Source organism: Nomascus leucogenys, chromosome 23 (assembly GCF_006542625.1).
Source record: "Nomascus leucogenys isolate Asia chromosome 23, Asia_NLE_v1, whole genome shotgun sequence".
In the NCBI taxonomy this organism is placed as follows: Eukaryota; Metazoa; Chordata; class Mammalia; order Primates; family Hylobatidae; genus Nomascus; species Nomascus leucogenys.
The window spans coordinates 29379156-29403372 of record NC_044403.1 but is presented as its reverse complement, the minus strand read 5'-3'; the positions used below and the strand labels follow the sequence as shown (position 1 = coordinate 29403372).

At 55.0% G+C, this 24217-nt stretch overlaps 1 protein-coding gene across 1 annotated transcript in view; it reads left to right on the top strand.

Moving 5' to 3' along the window:
• Positions 1-23699, top strand: part of LOC115832867 (tetraspanin-9-like) — a 37803-nt gene extending 14104 nt beyond the window's left edge. The window contains exons 5-10 of the mRNA XM_030804340.1: positions 18371-18562; positions 18942-19016; positions 20301-20402; positions 21126-21257; positions 21664-21747; positions 23042-23699. Of these exons, the coding sequence (XP_030660200.1) occupies positions 18371-18562; positions 18942-19016; positions 20301-20402; positions 21126-21257; positions 21664-21747; positions 23042-23113 (657 nt within the window). The 3' untranslated portion in view covers positions 23114-23699. The remainder of the gene's footprint in view (positions 1-18370; positions 18563-18941; positions 19017-20300; positions 20403-21125; positions 21258-21663; positions 21748-23041) is intronic.
• Positions 23700-24217: the final 518 nt, after the last annotated feature.

The window sequence follows — 24217 nt, the reverse complement described above, 5'->3', positions numbered from 1 at the left end:
CTCCTCCCTCCCTCCGTCCCTCCCTCCGTCCCTCCTTCTACAGGTATTTACTGAGCCCTCGCCATGTGCCTGGCACAGCGCATCACCGTGGGCGTGCGTGAGGAGCAAGTCAGGATCTCTCCTGTCACAGAGCTCACGTTTAGCAGGGAAGACAGACAATGATAAATAAACACTTGAAGTAATGACAGACTGTCACAAGAAACAGAAAGGAAGCAAGGAAAACTTGAAGGATAAGCATAAGCCAGCCCTGTGACTACCTAAGGAAGATCATTCTGGAAAAAGGGAACACCAAAGGCAAAACAGAGTGATGGGCCTCGGACCCAGCAGAGGCCTGTGAGTGGGAACCCAGCACGGGGGTGACGAGGAAGGCAGAGGCCAGGTCTTGTAGGCCATGGGAAGGAATTTGTTCCACATGTGAGCAAAAACTATTGGAGAAATTTGAACAAGGACCATCCTGGCTGCTCTGTGGAGAATGGGTTTGGAAGAGCAAGAAGGGCTGCTGGGAAAACAGAAAATGATAGCAGTGTAGCAGTGGAGGTGGGGAGAGATGGGTGAACTGGAGATGGGAGTTGGAGGCAGAGCTGGCAGGCCTCACTGATGGATGAAAGAGTCACTTGGTTCTCTGTAGCTTGAGCAGGAAGATTTCTTCTGAGAACCTAGTACGCGTGAGATGCCTGTGAGGCATCCAGGCAGAGATAACGAGGGGGCACGTGGGTGCAGGAGTCTGGAGCTCACAGGCAGGGCTGCCCACCCTGCTCGACAGTAGTCAGATGGAGTGGGCCCTCAGGGCATTTTAACATCCTGTGCGGTGCTGGACGTAGTTTTTGGCATACTATGTGCTTAATAAGTGACTATGGAAAGAGAGCAAGATGATGGCGTGAATGAGTTACCCGGACAAAGCACACTGGTAGTCCCTGTTGTCACATGCCTTGGGGTGGGGATGCAGATTTGTTCCCAATGGATGTAACACCATTTCTGTGCCAGTGAAGAATGTGGATGTACTTGATGTTTGTAGGGATGGGGCTTGACCCTTATGGTTCTTGACAGCATAAGTGGAGACTTTTTCCCAGGGTACCAGCTGGGGCTACACAGAACAGGGTGAACCATCATAGTCCCATGCTGCTGGGAGTTGGCCTTCTGTGAAAACGTAGTTCAACTTGGAAAATATCTGTTGGGAGCCTACTCTACGTGAGGCACCGTAGGAGACGCAAAATGAGCAAGACCCAGGCCTGCGAATAGAGTTGGCTGGGGCGAGTGCAACAGAAGTGAATTATCTGCAGGGCAGATGCGTTAGGTGAGGGAAGTCAGGTGCTCCTGGAATACAGAGGTGGAGGGGCAGGGAGGACGGAGGCCATGGGCCCTTCATGGAAATGATAGGCACTGCTGAGTGGTGGAGGGTGGAAGGAAGGGCATGGCTGGTGGAGGACTCTCAGAGTAGAGGCATCAGCCCCAGAGACAGGCGGTGTGTTCCCAGAGGGATGAGGACCCTAGATTGCAGGCATACTTGCAAAAGAATGTGGATATGATGAGCCCCTAAAGGCCTTGAAGGAACGCCATGATCAGCCATATCCCTTGGGTTGTAGGCGCCCTCTCGGGTCTGGAAGGCGTGATGTGCTCTGGGCAGAGCGATTGGATTGTGGTGACAGAGAGGAGGTGGGGCAACCAACTGGAACGCCTACCCTGTGTTCTGGCCAAAGGGATGAGACTGGGAACCAGGTCGGGAGAGTGGAAAGGAAGAAGTGGCTGCAGGAGATTTGCGGGGATGTGGCCTAAGGATTAGCAAGTGGATGAAATGTGGAGGGTAATAGTGGTGACGGTGATAGTTAACTTGTTACTGACTCTGCGTTAGGCTGTGTTCTTGTTCTAAGAGCTTTAGAAGTTTTGTCCTATTTAATATTCACGACAGCCTAATGTGGTCAGTACCATATGCAGTTTTAGAGGAGATAGCATTATTACCCCCATTTTACAGATGAAGATTTGGAGTCACTGAGGTCAGCTCGCCCAGAGTTGTAGCTGGCAAGGGGTAGAGCTGGGATTCAGAACCTAGATGTTGGCTCCAGAGCCTGTGCTCTCAACCATGGGCCCCAGGTCCAAGCTGTGCCTCCCGGACGGAAGAATAGATGGAGAATTGCATCTCCAAAGTAGGGGACACAGGCGGAGAAGCACGTTCAAAAGACTAGGACAGACACTCTGCCTCAGAAGATGTGACTCAGAGCATGCGTGACACACAGAAAGTGGGCCTACTGCCTTCCAGTGCAAGCCTACTGCCTTTCGGGCATTTTGTGATTTGAGAAGCAATGTGGGCACCCTGTTCAGGAAACCTTGATTTTCACCCTCATGATGAACTGGGAAAAGAAGCCCTGAGGGGTTCCTGCACCTGGTGCAAGAGCAAGACCCTGACCCGTCCTGCATGTCCAGTGTCCACAGTGTCGTGTCCACAGACCGAGGACACTGGGCTTTGTGTGACTGTGAGGGCGCCTGACACAGCCTTGCCCTTCCCCCAGGGATGCTGTGGCCTGGGTGGCACTGGCTGAGCATCCCCATTTCAGGGCTTTGGTGACCTGCTTTTTGCAGAAGGGGCAGAATCTGCAGGATTTCATCGCTGGAGGTTTGCTTTTGCAACAGAGGTCAGAGTTTCCTGAACTGAAGCCAGACTCTAGCTCCCCAGAGCAGCTGGCGCCAGGAACCTTAAGGTTCTAGCTCCAAGTAAAATCTGGTTCTTTTCAAACAACCCCATCAAAAAGTGGGCGAAGGACATGAACAGACACTTCTCAAAAGAAGACATTTATGCAGCCAAAAAACATGAAAAAATGCTCATCATCACTGGCCATCAGAGAAATGCAAATCAAAACCACAATGAGATACCATCTCACACCAGTTAGAATGGCCATCATTAAAAAGTCAGGAAACAACAGGTGCTGGAGAGGATGTGGAGAAATAGGAACACTTTTACACTGTTGGTGGGACTGTAAACTAGTTCAACCATCGTGGAAGTCAGTGTGGCGATTCCTCAGGGATCTAGAACTAGAAATACCATTTGATCCAGCCATCCCATTACTGGGTATATACCCAAAGGATTATAAATCATGCTGCTATAAAGACACATGTACACATGTTTATAGCAGCACTATTCACAATAGCAAAGACTTGGAACCAGCCTAAATGTCCAACAACGATAGACTAGATTAAGAAATGTGGCACATCTACACCATGGAATACTATGCAGCCATAAAAAATGATGAGTTCATGTCCTTTGTAGGGACATGGATGAAACTGGAAACCATCATTCTCAGTAAACTATCGCAAGGACAAAAAACCAAACACCGCATGTTCTCACTCATAGGTGGGAATTGAACAGTGAGAACACATGGACACAGGAAGGGGAACATCACACTCCGGGGACTGTTGTGGGTTGAGGGGAGGGGGGAGGGACAGCATTAGGAGATATACTTAATGCTAAATGACGAGTTAATGGGTGCAGCACACCAACATGGCACATGGATACATATGTAACAAACCTGCACATTGTGCACATGTACCCTAAAACTTAAAGTATAATAATAATAAAATTTAAAAAGAAAAAAAAATCTAGTTCTTTTTCTCTTGAGTAATTTCTACTTCCAGAGATGCAAAGCTGCCAAGTGGACAGCAGTGGCACCGCTCCCTGCTTGTTTGAGGGTGTCTATTTTGTGGGTACCTGGAGGCAGCACCCTAAATCCCTCCACTTGTTATTTCTTGTGGCTCCCGTGCCAGCCTGTATCTCAAAAGTCAGTCTTTTGAGAGCTGAAGGGAACGCAGAGCCACAAAGTGCAAGCGTCTGCATTCAGCCGTGCCCTCCTCGGCTCTCTCTGGCTGCTGTTCTTTTTTTTTTTTTTTTTTTTTTTCTGTTGAATAAGCAAAAGCAAGAGCAAATATATTCCTTGGATCTCATATGAAACTGTGTAGTAATTGTTTCTTTTTGCTATTTTCAGTATGTTTCTGTTCTGTTCATTGAACTTTGTTCTCGGTGCCTCTTGCCAGTGCACTGTTTATCACATAGGTCATCCCTCCACCCTGCCGTTTGCCCTTTATGAAATGGCATCTTTCCCCCTCCAGGTCTTGGTGGTGAGAATGCTTATCCTTACCGTGTAGGGGTGGGAGGAGCGGAGGGAGGGCCTGCTGGGATCTGATTTAAGAGCCTCCCCCAGCCTATAATCGGTCAGAGGCCGCGCACAACTCTGCTCATTCCAGGTGAGTAAAGCGCCTGGACTCAGACGTAATTGATTCTGACTGATACCCAGGTTGGGGTGTAATTAGCAGTCTTGATTTAATGGCATTGTGGCCTGAGACTGCCATCTTCTCCCTTGTATTTAAATGCTCATTTCCCTCGGCAGGCAGGGAATTGGCATCAGACCTTGACGGTAGGACCCTGAGCAAGTCGCGTCTCTGAGCCTCGGTTTCCTGAACCAGGGCCTTTGATCATGATGTCATCTCACAAGGGGGTGAGTGGTCAATGGCAGCACTTCTCAGGCCCAGCTCACGTGACACTTGGACATCATTTCCTGCCACTCTTAGGGAGGCAGATGTGCTGGGTTCCAGCCTCCTGGCTCTGTGGGCAAGTCACTTAGCCGCGGAGGCCTCCGCCTGCTCACCTGTGAAATGGACTCATAGCAGTTGCCTTACCTGGCTCATACAGCCAGGGAGAGGACTAAGAAGAAGCACAATCCTAGGCTCTTAGGGCTGGAGAGGGCTTTGGAGATTATTAGTTTCCACCTTTTGTTTTATAGGTGGGAAAATCAAGGCTCAGCGGAGTGAGTGACACCCAGGATGACCTGGCCCGTCAGCAGCACATAGTGTGCTTCATCTAAAGGCTTACCTGTCTGTTAACTCATAAGCATATGCGGAGAGGCGCACCTCTCCATGCGTGGCGGTGGACAGACAGATGGCCCTTCTCCTGCCATATGCTCTGGCCTGTATGAGCGTCAGGGTCTGAAGGAGGTGGTGTAGCAACGCACCGGCCTGGGCAGGCGCTCCTGTTGCTGAGCTGAAAACTTCCTTTGCTTCAGCATTCCCACTTCCCTCCTTCGCTCGGGCTCCCACAATCCATATGTGGCTGTTTATGAACCAGGGCCTCTCTGTGCCCAGCGTTGTGCTCGACACTAGGGAATTGTGCAGAGAGGTCTGAAGGGAGCCATTGGTAGGCAGGACAGGCACCCGGCAAAGGTCAGTACTAACAAGGCAGGAGAATGTTCTGGGGCCGGTGACGGCCAGTCGAGCCACTGCAGAGTGTTGGGGGGTGAGGGAGGATTGTGAGCCTGGAGGAGGAGGTGGGGCTTCAGCTGGGCCTTGATGACTCTGGATTGGACCGGGAACAGTGCAAAGGGAAGAGGAAGGCTTTTTAGGTGGAGGGACATGCCGTGAGCAGGGTCTGGAGGTGGAGGTGTGGAAGGTGCATTTTGTGAACCGGGTTTACACTGAAGAGCAAGGAGGCTCTGTGAGAGGAGCATTTTATTTGTAGAGTTTTTATCGGGCAGGCAAGTGTCTGAGTGATTTAGCTCACCCAGCACAGCACTTGGGACCATTACTTTGGCTCAGAGCATTGCTGAGAGCCTGACTGTACCTGTCGCTGTGACACTTGGCTCACCCGCCTCGAGGATGTAATGGGGCCAGAGGGAGGCAGGTGACTTCCCAGTCCTCCCCCTGTCTGAGAGGCCTGGGTCGAATGGGGCACAGGGGACCCGGGGAGGGGGGTGGGGACCCAGTCTTGCTTTGGATTTGCCTCGGCCCCTTCTGGGTCACAGAACAGCTTCCCGCCCGCCAGCCCACCTCAGCCCGCCGCCTCTGGCGCTGGCTTTCCGCTTATCTTAATTTATTGATGGAAACTTGTTTTACGGTTCAGAGCACAGACGGCAGCAGCTCCCTGCCAAAAGAAAGCACGCCTGCAAATCGGGAAAGCAAGCCGCCTCCCGGAGATGGGTGGCTGGGGACCGGCAGGACGGCAGAGGGAGTAGAGCCCATCTGGGCAGACGCTGCTGCAGGCCTGGGTGGACAGGGCTCGGGGAGGCCCAGGAGCAGCCTCTGTGTGGCGGCTGGGGCCGGGGCAGTGGGGGCAGTGGCAGGACCTCCCTGCCTGTCTCCACCACAGGCTCCTGACTCACGGCTGGCCTCTGTAACCTGGGGAATGATGGCTGCGGGCCATAAATACTAATAATGGCTTTCATTTATAGTTGTGTACAAGGCGCCATGCTAGGAAGTTTTATTTTCACGAACCTCATTTAATTCTGACGACAACTCTATGTGGTAGGTACTGTTAATTCCCATTTAAAACATGAGCACCAGAGAAAAAGTCGTTTTCTGCAGTCCTGCTGGCTGATAAACGAGGGAACCTGGAACTTCAACCGGGTCTACCTGGACCCAAGGCCAGAGTCAGCCACGGCCGTCTCTAACCCACACACTCCAACTCTGGCCAGTGTCCTGTCTCACACTGCGGCCACCTCTCCAGCCTGGTGGTGTTGGTCCAGCTGGCCCGGCTATTCCCAGGGTAGGACCCTGTCTCATGATCTTGTGTGCGGTAGAAGCCAGCGCAGTGCTGGGCTCAGGGCAGATGTGTGCAAGGCACCTGCTGAGTAACTAACTGGCTGGAGGATCCCACGAGCAGGTTACTCTTTTCCAAAAAGCAGAAATCCTTTCAGGGGCTTCTGTGCTTTCCTCTGAAACTCCACATCCTTGTGGGTCAAATAAGGAAATCCTCAACATTCTTGCTCACTGCATCGGTCAGTTCCAGGCACCGCGTGGAAAAGGGTCCAACTCCGAGGGCTCCAGTGTTTTCATCTGTAAAATGGGCTCCACTCAAGATCGTCATCACCATTTGCAGAGACACGGGACATGAAGGCGCCCTCTGGATAACAAATGGCAAAGCGTTGTTATTATTTCCATGAGCTCCTGTTTTGTGGAGATACAGGTGCCAAAAGGTCCACTGAGCTGCAGATTTGGCTATTTTGTTCCTCCTTGCTTCCTCTTGGAGAGTGGTGTAGCCAACAATTTTCACAGCTCTGGTAGAATCAGCAAAGCAGGTAGTCGCCCTCGGCTGGACCAGCACCTCCACCCTAAGCATCTGTCCGCTGCTCTTGCCTGCTGTGGCCGTGCACCCCCTCTTTTCCCCACTCCACCACCCGGGCTGTGTGCCTGGCTCCCTCCCCTTCTTGGCATGCCTGTGTCACCTCCCCCAAATTTGTCGAACATGTTTAATAAAATGAAATCTTAGATTTTTCTCAGGTCTGTAGGAGGCAGGTAGAGGTTATAATCACAAGAGTCACATAGCAAATTGGGTTAAAATCCCAGCTCTGTCAACTCCATGTGTGAGCTTAGACAGGATACTCAATCTCCTTGATCCTTTGTAAAGTTACAGAAAATAATAGTAACTGCCCTGTATGGCATTTGTGGAAAGGGTGGGACACAGTTCCTGGCATGTGATACGGGCTCAGTTAATGCCAGCTTTCTCCTTGGCTTGGCTGCCTCCATCCCCACTGGTATTGTCACCAACACTGCTTTTTCATCCTGTCCTCCTCGGCTACAAGGAGCGCTCCAGGCCCAGAGGCTTGCGTCTGCACACTCTGTCACAGCTAGCCTTCCATTCTCAGAGTAGGGACGTGTCTGGGTGACGCTCTTTCTGGCTTTCATGGGAAAGAGCCAGGCAGATGACCCAGATCCCAGCAGCGGGAGGTGGTGGGTAAGAATGTGGTTTTTGGAGTCAGATGCCCTGGGTTTCTTCACTGAACCTCGCTATGCTTGTGTTCTCTCATCTGTAAAATGGGAGGACAAAGATGCCACTGGGCTGGGAGGATTAAATGAGGCAATAGAGGCAAAGCACTCAGACTAGCACTGGTGCACCATCGGCACTCGTCCACAGCCGGAGCATGGGGAGGAAGGGCAGAGAAGGCAGGCTGTGGGCGCTGGGAGCAGGTGCAGCTGTACCACAAAGAGCTCGGTGACCTGGGACACATTTGTCTGGGGAAACTGTGGACAGGCCAGCAGCTTTCGACGGAGTAACCTAAATTGCCGTGCACATGTTGCAAACAGGATGGGTCACAGCCTCCTGTGTGACCAGGAGAGCCTTGAAGTGGGCACAGTCTGGCATAGGGCAGGGAGGGATCTCAGCTTGTCACTTAAGGTGGTGCTGAGACCATCTCTGGCAGAGAGACCTGCACTGAGCCATCCCGTGTCCCCCATGAAGCATGTCAGAAATGCCAAAATGCTGGCGTGGGTGGACACGGCTCCCGGCTGGCAGTATAAATAATCAGGCTGTTGTGGGCACAGGATCCCAGGGAGAAGGTGCTCCACGTGTGGGCCCTGTCAAAGGGCTATAGCTAGAGAGTGTGTGGGTGGCTGTGTTGGGGCCAGAGATGGACCTGGTTGTCAGGCAGTCTTTCCTGATACCTATTTGTGTAATTATGGTGTTATTTGCTGAGCTAGAGCCGTGGAAGATCACCCTCATTACATTGTTGAAAGGGCCTCCGACCTGCCATGGGTGGAGCCGAGGCAGCTGTGCCGAATGAGAGGCACCCGGTCATGAAGTCTTCACTGTGCGACTTTTCTTCACCTCTGGGGGGCACCTCCTTTCCCAAAACAGAGAATGGTTCCCACCCCCTTCGCCATCCTGAAGAGTGAGTTACAGTCTCCTAGGTGATTGGAGCTCTTTGCCGGAAAGATGTAAATGGGCATTCAAGGTATCCTTGTCCTGTTCTCCCTGCATTTTCCAAGGAGTTTTAGTAATAACACCTTGTACAGCATTTATATTCTGAGGAACACGAAGTGCTCTGCAGGCAGAACCCTGTTCATCCCCACGGTGTCCCTGAGTGCTGGGGAGGTGCTCTTCTCTCCCTGGTTTATCAGAGAAACATCTCAGAAAGGTTAAGTGGCTTGCCAGAGCTGCACTGCACCTCCTGCTCCCATGGGCTCCAAGTCCTGAGGTCTGGGCTGCCCGTGGTTGTGCCTTCTCTGGGAAGCCCAGGTAGCTGCCAGTTACATTGCCATCCTTGAAGGCTGGTTTCTTAAGCCCATCCTGCCTCCCATAGCAGCCCTGGCTTCACAATTACTGTGTGCTTTGATGCTGTCAGAAATGCCTTTCTCCCCAGAAGCACAAAATAAAACAAACGCAGGAAGGAAAAAATACGCTGGTGGTTGGAAAATCCTTTCTCAGACCCCTCTGACAAGCTATTCTGAGTTCTTGGTGCCTTCCCTTCCGCTTTACAGTGACCTTGGGAGTTGAGACAGTGCCATGTGCCAGGGGCCCAGGCTGCTTCCTTGTGGTTCCTCCCTGGGCAGCCATGGCTCTGGGCATGCAGGTCATGAGAGCCACCTGACCATCCCCCACTCCTGCCCAACCTAGAGTGCCCACCCTGCACATCATGCAGTGTTACTGGGTGCGGGTGGCCTGAGGCTCCACGCTGCCTTCTGTCCAGTGCTGACAAGTTCCAGAGTTTGGGGAAAAGGCATGTCCAAGGGTCCTCCTCACCTGCTACTCTCCCAGCAAAGGGCAGTCCTTCCACCAGCTCAGAGAACCGAAGCCTCCAGTGGAGGCCATGACTGGTTTGTCAGCCTCCCTCTTGGGAGTTTCTTCCCCATGCCTGTTCCGTAGGTGCTGCAGCCTGCCCTCTGTGCGTTCCTGCAGCCTGCCCTCTGTGTGTTCCTGCGTAGGGATGGGAAACAGCTGTGCCCCCTTGCTCACTTGATCTGCCCAGGGTCTGTGGCAGAGGCTTACAGTCGAGGGGCCACATCCTTCCATGCCCAAAGTGAACAGGAGCTGCACGGGCTGGTAGGAGCTTGGGATCGCTGAGTCACGAGCGCTCCCTGTGTGGCCCTTTTTCCCCGCACCCACCCGCACCCCGTCTCGTGGCTGCACTGTGCATCCTCGGTCTGGGAAGAGCCCCTGGCCCCACTGCCCAGGCCCAGGATGGGCTTGATTGGGAAGAAGATGTGGTTCTGCCCCACGTGCACAGCCTGTTCTGGGAGGGCTGCGGCGGCAGTGGGAATCGCTGTTTCTGGACTGGTGAATGATCACGCCTCCTCTGCAAGGCTGTCAGGGGCTCTCTGTTATCTGCTGCTCTTTGACATCCCGGCCATACGTCATTTTGTGGTCCTTCTGAGGGCTGTTCCTCAGGCTTTGTTCCTTCTGACAGCTTCGGCCCTACACGTGGGCCCCCTAGGAGGTTCTGAATGTGCCTCTACCTTCTTTTCCAGTTCCCCATGGAGGAAGAAGGCCTGTGGGTCAGTTTGAGAAGTAGAAAGATGCTGGCGCCTGAGAAAGTGGACTTGGGGCCTGCTGTCAGGTGGCCTGGGGATGGGGTACAGATGGAGGTGTGGGAGGTGACTTGCATCGCCCTGTAGCCTTTCTCCCAGAAAGAGGCATGGCTTATAATGGGGTGTGTGGGGACAGCACGTGGTAGATGCCCCCATCCCTCCCCGTCTCTGGTCCTTGCTATCTGGGCACTGCCGTGCTGGGGACTGGGCCATCTCTCACCCATGCCTTCATCTTTGAAACCCGGAACAGACTCAGGTTCTCCCTGCTCCCAGGGCTGTACCAACCTAGAGTCTCACAGATGCCTTGGTTGGAGCGAGCCCCCAGGCAGGGCAGGTGCCCCGCATACTGAGGCCAGGCCAGGAAGCCCAAACAGATGGGCAGCACTTCAACAGGGCCAACTCTGCCCCCAGCCAGGGGCCAGAGGACACCAAGCCCTTTGTGCAACTGGGAGCCAGGACTGCTGGTGACCGGGCATTTATCCTACCACGCAGGGCCCTGACACCCCTGGAGGGGAGTAGCGGGGTGTCCCCAAAGTCTCGGGTAGAATCTCCTTCATCATGGACTCTTCCACCCCAATGTACACTTCGGGGTTTTAGATTGCAAGAGGTGTAGGTATTGTAACAGGACTCACTCTCAACTGCTAGGGGTTTTGGTCAATTGGGGAAGGGCTATAAAGTTGGCTGGAGAGTATTGACACTCTTGAAACACAGTTCAGGAGCTTTATAACCGCGGAGGCCTGCAGCGCCCAAACACAGTGCCCCTTAAGTTTGGCCGTGGGTAGACATTCTCTCTTAGAACTGTCTCACATGGAGAATAACCCCATTCTGGTATAATCAAAATGTAACTGGGTTGTAGATATGCAAATGAATGTTTATTTGGAGGAAAATTAGGCACAAAAATATGGTGTCATCTCCCTGACACCTATGTAAGTTGGTGAGATTAGGGGCTGCAAAGTGAAGGTGTGAAGGTGAATTGGAGGCTTTGAGAGAAAGTGTGGGGTCCAACAGTAATGACCAAGGAATCGTGCCATCTGGCTTGAAGTTATGCACAAGCTCAGTGTGAGACTAAACTGTGCTATGGCTGCCACTCAAGCCAATGGGGTCTTAGGCTGAATTACTAGAAGTATAGAGCTCAGAACGTGGGAGGGGAAGAGCTGGTCCTACCATAGCTGGAGCCTAACTTTCGGTTTGAGACAGGCCTGTTTTACTTGTTCTTAGTGGGCTTCTTGGGCAAAACTAGGGTTGATGCGTGTTAGCCAAAGGGAAGTAGATTGTTGCATTAATAAGAAAGAATTCTTGACTGATTAGAGGTATGCAAAAAAAAAAAAAAAAAAAAAGAATGGAGTGCATTGTGGGATGGTGAGCGTTCAGACCCTGGGAGACCCTGTGTGGCTGCATCCCACTCCATGGTTCCACTGAGCTGTGGTCCTCCTGCCTGCTGGGTGACTTTGGCAAAGATGTGTCTGTGACTTTGTCCCTTCATTTCTCTCCATGCAGAATTGGAGGCATCATCTCCTCTCTCGCCTCCCCTGCCCCTCCTGCCTCTTCTTTTATGGCTGTGAGAATGAATGAGCTTCGGGGGCCCTTGGAGGCAAGGGGTGTCTGAAATGCAAAGCAGCGGCTGCGCTCCTGGCACTGATGTATTGTCTCTGCTCCCCACGATGAAGTTCTTGGCAGGTCGGCTTCTTCCAGAGCCAGGCAGGTTCATTACTAGCCAGCATGTCAGGCTGTGAAATTAAAGCTGTTTTGGTTTTTTTCTTTTTTAAAAATTCTCCACATCCACTAATTTATTAAATGCCATTAAATGTTGGGCGTGGCCTTGGCTCATAGAAACATTAGGGAGCACTGAGTCCTAGCATTTGAAAATCTCCTGTAAGCAAAAAGTGGATGAGGGTGTCAGGGGGGCCAGGGGCCAGGTTGGGGGCTACCAGTGACATCCGATGCCAGGAGCCCAGGTGCCTTGTGGGGCTCTGCAGACACATGAGGCAGTGGGGATTAAAATAGGGCAGCAGAGGTGGGAGCAACCTGGAACCCCGAGGGCACTGGGGGTTCCAGGAGTGGGGAAGACGGGGTGAACAGGAGGCTGCTTTTTCAGGAGGGTTTGCATGTCTGGGTCTGGTCCTGTTCCCCGGCTGTGGCCTGCTCAGGCCCCCTGTCCATCCCCATCATTCATTCATTCATTTATTCATTCCTCCAGCAAATATTTATCTAGTAATCCAGGCATGTTCTGGGCCCTACAATGGAAGAAAAATGGATAAGACAGGAACCCGGGTCCTGGAAGTGCATGTGTGTTTTTTTGTTGTTGTTGTTTGTTTTTTGTTTTTCCAAAGTGCTGGGATTACAGGCATGAGCCACTGCACCTGGCCGTCTGTATGTTTTTAGTGAGGGTAGGCAGCAAGTCTACACAGAAGCCTGCGAGGTCCCAGATGTGCTGCTGTGGGCCCGGCACTGGCAGACAAGTCATCCCTGGGGAGGGGCCGCTCCCACCAGTGGGAGACCGATGGCACCCATGAGATATGGGCAGTGGCTGCCCCTGGGTTCTAAGCAGTATGGAAGCGGGTGGAGAAGCTCAGGACGGGGGAAGCCTGAAGGGGGAATTGTGCCCCTCACCGCCAGAGAAATAGGATGCCTGCATGAAACATACATAACGACACGTGGCAGAAGCCTGTATTTAAACCACAGTCAACATGGTTCAAACTGAAGACAAGGAAGACGCCGTGGGGATATTAGCTAACTACAAGCCTTAACAAATGAGCTGAGGCTGGAGTGTGGGCTCGCTGTATGGCCGTAGCCTGACTGGGCCTCAGTTTACCTGCTGCGCGTGTTGTGGATGGGTCCCTGGTGACAAAGGTCCTGATACAGCCTGATGACTTGAGGCTTTTCTGTGTGTTGGGGGCCTGCACCCTCTCCCTCCTCCGCAGTCAGGGCAGGGCCAGCCCTGCTCTAGGCTCTGCGGATTTAACCACAAAAACAACAGACCCAAATCCTGGCCCTCAAGGAGGCCATTGGCAAATGTAAGGATGGGACTCGTCTTCTCAAATTTGGATGTGGATTTGTGTGCAGCCCTGATTTGAAGTTATTTTGAAATGCCTTCGGTTGGGGAAGGGGCAGGGGAGGCTTGGTACTCAGGCTGGCCCGTGGACCTGCTCCTGCTCCGGGGAGGGCATCAATCAGGCCCGGACAACAGCAGGAGTGGCTGGTGACCTTCTGCGGGTTGGTGCTAGCATTGCCTGGGGCCCGATCCCCTGAGTCACCCTGCCGCACCCCAGATTGTCCCATTGTGGGCTAGATTATAGCTCAGTCATCTCAGCTGAGACAACCCCCTGGTTTTGGAAGGGAATTTTCCCGAATGCCACCAGCTAAGCTCTCCGGCCCTGAGCTTTGGCTGTGCCACCACAGAGAGGCCTTGCCTCCTTCCTGTGCTGTGTGCTGGGCTCCCTCCACCAGGGGCAGCTCCCCTGCCCTGCACCTCCCTCTCCTGCTCCTGCCACACCCTCTCCCTGCCCACTGCGCTGGCTTCAGAGGTCCGCTTCCTGACTTCCCGCCCTCCTGCCTGTGCAGGGCAGGCCTGGCTCGCCAAGACTTCATGACCAATCTGTCTCTGCCATCACCTCCTCTCTCCTGCCCTTGCTCCCTCCCCAGTCTCAGCCCTGGTTCTACCCGGCTCACCAGCTGGAATCTCCCCAGCACTTTGGGCACATCGCTGTCATTGGCTCTCCCTTCCCCACCGCTGGAGGGAACACATCAGATTCTTTCTCCAATGGCTGTTTTCAAGGCGTTGGCAGCCCAAGGGTGGGTGCCTGGTGTGGGGATAGGGTGGGGGGCGGGGTTTCTCAAACTTTGTTGACGATTGGGGGCCAGACAGTTCTTGACTGTGTGGGCTGTCCTGTGCGCTGCAGGTGCTTAGCAGTGTCCCTGGCCTCTACTCATCAGATGCCAGGAGCAGCCCCTCCAGTTGTGGCGACCAAAAATGTCCCCAGACATGCCACATGTTCCCTGGGGAGCAGAATTGCTCCTGATTGGGAACCACTGGGCTGAGGGCTGAGAGCACCATATCTCAGGCTCGGCTAAGACTGTGCCAGAGGGACCTGAGAAATGATCTCATCTAAATGCCACGTTTTAAAGGAAATAGGGCCTCTGAGAGCTGAAGAATCTTAAGGTCACACCAGGGAGCAGCATGATGAGAGAGGCATTTTATGAAAAGGAATCAGGCAGCTCTATTGCAGGCTGGGCTGGAAACCAGAGGCCAAGGGCAGGGAGGGCAGTGGGGGGCCATGATCTGGACATGGGACCTGTGGCGAAGGCCCGGTCTTGGTGCCTGTCCCCTGTCAGTCGGAGGTCCCCTGGGAGCAGGTGGTAGTGAAGGCTTCTGCACCAAATGCCAGAAACCAAGGTTTTATCCCATCCCAGCAGTGTGACTGGGGACTTCCTTGTCCCCCCGCTTAGCTTCCTGGAAAATCAAGGCGTGACCTTTGTGTTTTCTTCTTGCCGGGAGGCTCTGTTAGTGTTGGGCCATCGGAAGATGGGAGCAGAGGGCTCATCTCGGCAGGGGCCCCTTGAGGATGGGAGCATGGCAGTGGGGATGTGCGTGGCACCTGCTGTACTGCTCAGGCCTCCTCACCGGGCAGACGTGCACCATGTGTGGAGTTGTGCCCGGCGGGAGCTGTGATGGAGGCAGGCACAGGTTTGAGGGCTTGGAGAGGAAGGCTCCAGGTCCAGACTGCGTCCCCATAGGGTAGGCGGCAGATCTTTCCTGGGGGCCTGGAGCACTTTGGACAGGAAATGGGAAAGGAAGCAGATTTGGGGACAGGGCACCAGCTGTGTTCCCTGAGAGGTAGAAGGCTCCCCGGTGGGTCTGGCAAGACCAAATCAAAGGATGTGGAGTGTGAAGTCAGAGAAGCAGTTTGAAGAGAGGTGACCAGGTCCTGGAGTTTCTGACCTAAGAGGTTTTCCTAGACAGGCTCCTGGGCATCCCAGCACTTCCCCCAGGAGCGAAGTGGAGAGAGGGGCTCAGAAGGGTTCCCCTCCCTGCAGGTACACCCACAGTGGGAAACCGCTTCAGGAGAAAGCTGTACTTTGAGAACTTTTCCAGGCCCGAGGAGGATCCAGGCTCTGAGCTCTGGGGTCCTGCGTGTCTCCAGCTGCAGTGTGTGGGGGGCGCCCTGCAGCTCCCCTGCAGCGAGTACCTGCGGCAGCCGGGTTTCCGCTTACTCATTCCAGGGTCTGGCTTTTAGAGCCATAAATCTTCAGCATGAAGATCATAAATTCTCCATGGTATGATTAATGAAAGAAAAATTGAGACGGCAGCATAGAAACTGACCAGATTGAAGAAAAGTCAGTGACTGGATGAGTTTCAGCGGTCACTGGCGAACCCAGAGCTTCTGAACCGGCCTGGAGCGCCACCTAGTGGCCGTAGGCGGGACTAGCCCCGTTCCCCGGCGAAGCTTTGTGATAGCCCGGTTGGGCCATGCTGTGGGTCTAAGTGTGCCCATTCCTTGGGAGCCCTGACCTGGTTCCATGTGGGGCTGCGCCAGGGGACAGGAGGCGCAGGCCCACTCTCCACAGTGTGAAGGACCCAGGCAGCTGCTGGACGTACCTCATTCGGACCCCCCTCCAGCTCCTTGCACTGTCTTTGGGTTAGTAATATGTGGAGGTGTCTGTTCCTACCTTTTTCTTCATGCCCAGTGTGGACCACCTTTCTGGTTCCCCATTTATCAGAATCCTACTACTCATTCTTCAAAGCCCAGCGAGGCCTGTCAATGCCACCTTCAAAACATCTCAAATTGGACCATTTCTCACCGCTCCTCCGTATCCTCCTGGTATGAGTTGTCCCCAACTCCCGCCTAAGCACAGTAGCCTCCCAGTTGCTCTCCTGGCCTCCCTCGGGCCTTCCCACGGTCACTTCTCCAAACAGTAGCCGGAGTGATCTGCTGAAAACCTCAGTGAGATCATGGCACTCTCCAGCTCTGGGGCCTTCCCGTCACACTGAGGACACTCGCACGTTTCCTTCACCTGCGAGGTCCCAGCTGGCCTGGCCCCCGGCCACCCCGCCTGCTTTGTCTCCTACCACGTGTCACCTCACTCACTGCTGCAGCACGTGGCCAGCGTGCTCCTCCTTGGCTGGCCAGGCTCCTTCCCACTCCAGGGCTTTTGCACCTGCTGTTCCCTCTGTCTGGAACGTTCTTCCCCCAGATAGTTACGTTGCTCCCTCCCCTGTTTGTTTGGGTTTTTGCTTAAACACCACCTCTTCCAAGACACCTTCGCTGCCCACGCCCTCCCCAGTTATTTTCTGGCTCTTTACATAGCCTTATTTTTCTTCGTGGCACATGTCAGCAGCTGAAGTGATGTCGTTTGTTGCTTACATAAGGTCAGTGTCTCCTGTAAGAATCTACTCTTCGTGAAGGCAGGGTCTTTGCCAGTGACCCTTTGCCAGTGAGGTGTACCGCTGTCTCCTCCACCCTGTTCACAGGCTGGAGAACAGGGCCTGGCACTGAATACGCAGGTGTTCACTTGGGTTTGTGGAGGAATAAGCGAAGGAGACGCCCTTCCTCAGGGAAGCGTCTGTCCCCTCCCCTCACCTTCCCGTGGGCATCCCTACCCTGCCTAATCGCGGGTTGCCTTGTCTCAGCCCTGAGCCTCTGTTTCTTCCCAGGAGCCAGAGCAGCTTGAGAGCAGGGGCTGGGCTGATTCCTGGAGTCAGCATAGTCAGCACAGGCCCTGGCACAGAACAGCTGCCCGGGAAGTGCCTTTCCAGCAAGCAGTGCCCGGAGCTGGCCACCCACTTCACGTAGCTTATTCCATTCTAATTCTCACAACAGTCCAATAGGAAGGGGATACTCTGCATACGAGAGGTTTGCAAGCTCACACCACCAGGATAAGCTGGAGCCGGGAGTCCTGTTCGGGTCTGTGACTCCCAAGCCCTTACCCCCTGCACTTTCACCCAGCATAGAATGTTCTCGTCCTCCATCTGCCCCTAGTCCACCCACCCTTTAGGGACTGCCTCCTTCAACTGGCTTCCGTGACTGCGACAGTGATTGCCTCCTCTGAATGCCCGTAGCATTGACTGGGCACCAGTCCATCCCACCTGGGGGTGGTAGATGTTGCACTTTCATTGCTCCCATCCAGCCAGAACAGAGGCCCCTGGAAAACAGGTCTCTAAAGTGGTTGTAGCTTTTCTGGCATGGCACACTGCATGCTGTAGGCACTCAATAAATACTATTTGACTGATTAATTGGCTCCTCAGACTCAGCACACTTCCCCTGAGCTGGCGGAGGGAGTGGGGGAGTGCCAGCTATATCGAGCATAAAATAAGGCAGATGTGGAGATTTGCGGCCAGTGAAATGGAAGCTTCCCCAGGTGGAGCTGGTGGCGCCGGCAGCCCCAGGGGTGCTGTTGAGGAGAGTTGCTTTTCGGTTTTGGGGCCTATCATGCCAGACGCCAGCTTATTGGATGGGTGGTGAAGGCAGCCATGGACTCCCACGTCCCGCACACTGGCCAGGCCCCCAGCCAGCCGATGACTGCCTCCTTTCTCCATCTGTGGGAAATTGTTCTTCAGACTCCAGTGGACAAATGGCCCTTCGGGTCAGAGTGACAGGACACAGTCGCTGGAAGTTCTGGCTCCAAGAAACCCGATTCCGAGGGTCCCTTCCCGCCTCCAGAGATGAAGTCTTTCTTGCTCTCCCTGACCCCAGTTCTCCCCTCCCACCAGGCCTCCGTCTTGGACACTGGGGCCTCTATCACGCCGAGTAACCTAACTGCTCACATGTGCCCAGTACCTTCCATGTATTTGTTACGCACTTTTGCCTCTGTGTGGTTTAATCCATCCTCAGAATGACCTGGGAGGCTCGTGAAACTGGCACAGTCTCCATTGTCACATGGGGAGACTGAGGCACAGAGAGGCTAGGGGACCGTCTGGGTCACACAGCCGACATGCTTCGGGTCTGCGGCCATGCCCGACGGTAGCCCCGTTCTCACCTTGTCGGTTCTCACTTTGTCTGTGTCTCAGAGCAGGGGGTGGGGACCTGCAGTGTTCCCAGGTCCATGGACGGGAGTGAGAGCAGCGCCAGGCTAACGGGCTTTCCTTCCTCTCCAGCTCTGTGGCTGTGGGCTGCTTGGAGTGGGCATCTGGCTCTCCGTGTCCCAAGGCAACTTTGCCACCTTCTCCCCCAGCTTCCCTTCGTTGTCTGCAGCCAACCTGGTCATCGCCATAGGCACCATTGTCATGGTGACGGGCTTCCTCGGCTGCCTGGGGGCCATCAAGGAAAACAAGTGCCTCCTTCTCAGCGTAAGTTATGTCCGAATCCCCAGCCCCTCCAACTCCTCATCTCCTTGCACTTGGACCCCTGGGACAGGCAAGACCTGGAACATTAGCCACCTGGGTGTCCAACCCGAGCCCGGGGAAACTGCTTCTAGAATGTTCTAGGCTCCACCACACCCCTCCTCCTCATGATTGGTTATGCATACCCCTAGTTGTCCCTCCCACTCCCTGATTAGTCAGCTCCTTTATGTCCCTGTCCTAGCTATCTGGGTTTCCTTAGGAGGAGCTGGCCTCTCCCAGACCTGGGAAGCCCCACCTAGGCACCACCTGTCCCTGCCTTCCACACCCTCCTTGTCCTCAGCCCTGCCCATTACCACCTACCCATGCGTGGCCCTTTCCTTTCCAGTTTTTCGTCGTCCTGTTGGTCATCCTCCTAGCAGAGCTGATCTTACTCATCCTCTTCTTTGTTTACATGGACAAGGTAAGCCTTTCCAGATGGGAGGGGGCATATGGAATGTCGCTGCCCTTAGGGTTGGGCCAAGCAGGCCAGGGTCCCTTCCCTGGCCAGACGAAGAGTGTTGGCAAGCAGCACCTGTGCAGAAAGGAAGATGGAACCAAGGGTTGGGAAAGCTACCAAGGAAAGAGCAGACGGGAGGTTTTGATGGGGGCAACATAGGGCAGGCAAATTTGGAGGATGGGGGAGTTGACTTTATATAGTCCCAGGAAGTGGAATCCTCTGCATGACCAGAGATGGCAGTGAGCTGTCTCTGGCGCTAGTGAGCTCCCTCTCACTGGAAGGAATTAAGCTACTTGGAGAAGGGATTCACACCTCATCAGGTGGTTGGGCTGGGTGATTTGAGAGCAACCCATGAGAAACAAGGAGGAATTCTCTGGGTGACGCTGGCTGAGCAGGACTGACAGCACAGGGAAGCTCTGTTTCCTGCACTAGAGCCCTTGAGGACGGGCGCTGCTCTTGGGTTCAGGAGGATGGTGGGTGACCCCCATAACCTCGCCAGGCTGGGCAGTTCGCAGTCAAGAGCGAGGCTGGCCGGGATTTCAGTCTCTTGGGGTGTGGCAGGCCCTTTGGTACCGTGCACTCCAGAACTGTGTAAGCAGCAGTTCTTGAAGTAGCTGCCTGAGCCACGCTGAAAGTTAGACACATCGTTAGGATGAGAAAGAATAACTTGTTAGTTTTACACTTGTGAAAGGGAAGAAAGAACAATGTCAAGAGGTTTCTCTGTGCCAGCCCCGTTCTTGGCCCTTCGTGAAAATTGTTTCCCTTCATTCGTACAACAGCGCCATGAGTAGATACTGCTGTTCAGTATCAGGTAGAGCAGCGTGAGGGAGGTGCAAGGTCACATGACCTGTCTTCCTCCCTCTGGTTCCTAGGGTGTGTTCTGAGAGGGGCAGTCTGTGGGAAGCTATGTAGTAGGGGGCGGGGGTGGCAGAGTGGCCTGGGTGTGTGGCTGGTCCTGGGATGGGGGAGTGGAGGCACGTGGTGTGTTTTTTGCCTCTGAGTGTTACAGCCCTGGCCCTGAGTTTAGCTCTGCTGGGAGGTGGTGGGTGCACCAGGGCCTGCTGTATTCTGAAGCTGGGAGTGTGTGCCTGCCCCCCACCCCAGTGGACAGGGCCTTCCAGACCAGCTGCCTCCCCTGCCTTCCTCACTCCTCATCTGTCACCCACCATCCTGGGTGACCTGAGGTGGGCTGGAGAGACGAGCTGCGTCCCGGTCCCAACCGTCTCGCTGTGTCCCTCCGCCTGGCAGGTGAACGAGAATGCCAAGAAGGACCTGAAGGAAGGCCTGCTGCTGTACCACACCGAGAACAACGTGGGGCTGAAGAACGCCTGGAACATCATCCAGGCCGAGGTGTGGGCCGGGCTGCCCTGGCAGGGCCAGACAGGGAGGAGGGGTGGCGGCCGGCACTTCTAGCTGCCCCCCGCCGCCACAAGAGTGACCTGGCTGGGCACCTGTGCTTTCTGGATTTTAACCGGGAGTGGGGTGGTACCCACGGGGGCATTTGCCTGAACTGCCGAGTCAGATGTGATTCAGCAAGGTGCAGCCGGAGAGGGATGAGGACACAGGAGGGGCAGGCCTAAGAGAGCTGTGGCCGAGCTTTAGGATGAATGACTGAATTTATTTGAGCAACAGATTTGCCTCCATGACGGGGCTTGGCTTAGGTGAGGAGGCCCTGGCTCTAGGAGGAAAACAAGTCCGTAGTCCCAGATGCGCCCATTTTAAGCCCTGGGGAGGGGCCGGCAGGGGGTTGAGTGGCTGTCAGCTTGGGACGGTTTACAGAAAGAGCAGAGGTGCTGGTGGGCAAGCACAGGGCTGAGCCCAGGGGCCCAGCCGGAGGGGTGGGCTGCATTGCCCTCTCCCGCGCTGGTCTCCAGGAAGGAGCGCTCACTCATTTCCCCAGTGGGCCCGGCTGAAGCCCAAAGAAGGGACAAGAAGCAAGCCCTTTGTCTCCTCCCTTAACTCCAGGGTGGCCACTTTTGCGGGGACTTGGGTTGCCCTTGGCAGGGGAAGGTCCTGGGGAGGAAGGGGCGGGCCATGGCATGTCTGACTGCCCCTTCCATTCCTGCCTGCCAGATGCGATGCTGTGGCGTCACTGACTACACAGACTGGTACCCAGTGCTGGGGGAGAACACGGTTCCCGACCGCTGCTGCATGGAGAACTCCCAGGGCTGCGGGCGCAATGCCACCACGCCGTTGTGGAGAACGGTGAGGCTGGGGATGGACCGCTTGGGTCCAAGAGCCCGTGTGTGGATGCCCCGGCACGAGGAGCCCTACGGGGGAGGCTGGGCCCAAGACACTAAGAGGTTGGCTGAATGTGGGGTGGGGTGGGGGCTCACACAAATAAAGCCAAAAGCCGGGTGGAAAATGCGGAGGGGGCTGTACCCACAGTTGGGAGAGTCAGAGGGTGAGGGGTTGAATGGGGTCTGAGGCTCTGCAGCCGGCCTTGCAGGTGGGGCGGAGGCTGCGCCAAGGGAGGGGGACAGGGCTGAGGCCAGGGAGGACTGGGAGGTAAGAGCGAGGACGAAGTGGAAGGAGAGAGTGAGGTGGGGGCCGGGCTGCAGGGAGTGCATGCGTGGTCTGGGACCCTAACCTCGTGGGCCTCGCTCCCCAGGGCTGCTATGAAAAGGTGAAGATGTGGTTCCATGACAATAAGCACGTGCTGGGCACGATGGGGATGTGCATCCTCATCATGCAGGTAAGAGGGGCGTCCCCAGCAGCCTCGCCCACCCTGCTGGCCTCAGCCACAGAGGGAAGGAAGCACAGAGAAGTGAAAGCAGTGTTGGTACACGGTGGAGGGTCTGGAATCCATCACAGCTTTCAAGCTTGGCAGCTGTGCCTGCCGCCATTTCCACAGAGCTCTGATGTGACAGCACGCGTCTACTCAGCACTGAGAGGTGCTCAGGGCTGCCTGTGGCCAGGCCTAGGCTGGGATATTGAAGCTGGAGTCACCCCCCGTGGGTTCCCCCAGTTCTGCCCAAACCTTGAGCCCAGAGAGCCACGCGAGGCACACACGGTGTCCCCCGGTCACCGTCTGTACAGCCTGTGCACGTGGCACACTGTGGTGACCGTGAGACCACAGCGGGCTTCCTTCTGCCTCCTGCACTCCTCTGGGTCCCCAGCTCCTTTGAGGATTCAGGAGGGAAGGGACACAAACAAGTGATGACATGGTCCCGAGCACACATCACTGGAAAGACAGCCCTGCTGCTGCCAAGACGTTGCACCGTGTATTCTACAGGCAGACAAGAGAAGCTTGACAGGAGTCTTTTTTTTTCTTTTTTTAAGAGACAGGGTCTCACTTTGTTGCTCAGGCTGGAGTGCGGTGGTGCCGTCATAGCTCGCTGCAGCCACAAACTCCTGGGCTCCAGCAGTCGTCCCACTTCAGCCTCTCAAGCAGCTGGGACTACAGGCATACACACCACCATACCTGAATGATTTGAAACTTTTTTTAAAAAACAGATGGAGTCTCCCTCTATTGCCCAGGCCGATCTCAAGTCATCCTCCCACCTTGGCCTCCTAAAGTGCCACCGTGCCCGGCTGGCCTGAGTCCTGAATGATCCCTGACACCTCCCACTCCCCACCTTGGCTCCTGTGAGCCCCCAGGTAGAGCCAGGTCCTCCGTGCATTCCGTGCCTGCAGCACCCCTCTTAGGCACGCGTGTGCACCCTGCAGAGGTTTGATGGCTTCTGGTCTAACAGCCCCACGAGGCTGAGCCGGAGTTCACCTGTGTGTATCTCCAGGGTGACCTCTGTTCGCGGTTTTTCTTCATTCCATAAGCATTTTCCTGGCACAGCAATGGCCATGCCCGCTTGCTCCAGGTGCCCCGTGACATCCCAAGCCTCCCGGGGCGGAGGTCAGGTCCGGGCTGAGGTCGGGTCCGGGCTGAGGTCGGGTCCGGGCTGAGGTCGGGTCCGGGTGGAGGTCGGGTCCAGGCTGAGGTCAGGTCCAGGCTGCTGAGGCTCCTGCCTCAGGCCCCTCCCCGTGTCTTTCAGATCCTGGGCATGGCCTTCTCCATGACCCTCTTCCAGCACATCCACCGGACTGGTAAGAAGTACGACGCGTGAGCAGGCTGGCCAGGAGTGCCCACCCCACCCTGCTGCCCTGTGGAGGGAAGAGGATTGAGCTTTGTGTCGCCTGCCTGCACTCTCCAGATGTGACCCCTGCACCCACCCACCCCAGCCTACCCTACCCCACCTACCCTGCCTCAGCCTCGGACTTCTCAGTGGGTGGAGTGCCAGGGAGGAGGAGGCACACAGAGACCTGGGGCTCGGGGCCCCTGGATTCCTGCATCTGCATATGCGTATTTGCCAAAGACGACAGGGTGGGCTGGGGTGTGCTCAGGAGGAGCCCCCCGGCACTGATGGGCTTCTGCCCCTGCCCTTCCTCACACTGATACTTTGTCCCCACATGGGGTGGGGAGCAGAGTGCCCGCCCCGTGGAGATACCGCCCCAGCGGGGGCTGCTACATCCATGGCCACCATGGGGCACTTGGCGGGGCGGGGGGTCTGCCGGCCTCTGGGCAAGGCCCCTGGAGCATCTCGCCCAGGCTTTTTATACCTTACAATGTAACTTTTTTATTTTATTTTACTCTATGATTATTCAGGAATATTATCTCTCAGATAAGTTTAGGGTTAGATTTCTGATTTGTAACTTTTTACTGTGTTGATTTCTTTAATGGTTTGACTTTTTTTCCCTGAAAGTGAGGGATGGGTGGGAAGAGAGGACATCTGTCCAGTCTCAATCAGGACAGACCACCGTGCGACACCCAGGAGGCTCTCGGATGGGGCGTGCCTGCGCCCTCAGAACGTGTGGGAAGGAGGGGGCATGGACAGGACACGGGACCTTGCCAGGCCTGGTGTCCGAGGACGGGAGCCTGGGAGAGGCGGGTGGAGCATGAAGCAGGCTGGAGGTGCCCCTGCACGGGAGGTGGCATTTGCTAACCAATCGAGCTGGAAAGACCAGGGCAGGGGAACCCCACGGTGCTGGGGAAACGCTTTGCCAGGACTGTGGCAGAGCTAGAGGGGTCCTTAGACTTTTCACTGATGAGCAGTTGTTGGTTTTTTCTTTCTTCCTTCCTCCCGCTCTCTGCTGGCACGCGAGGCTTCCCCTTCCACCCCATGTGGGTATTCCCACAACAGGTTCTGCACACCCCAGTTATTTCACACACA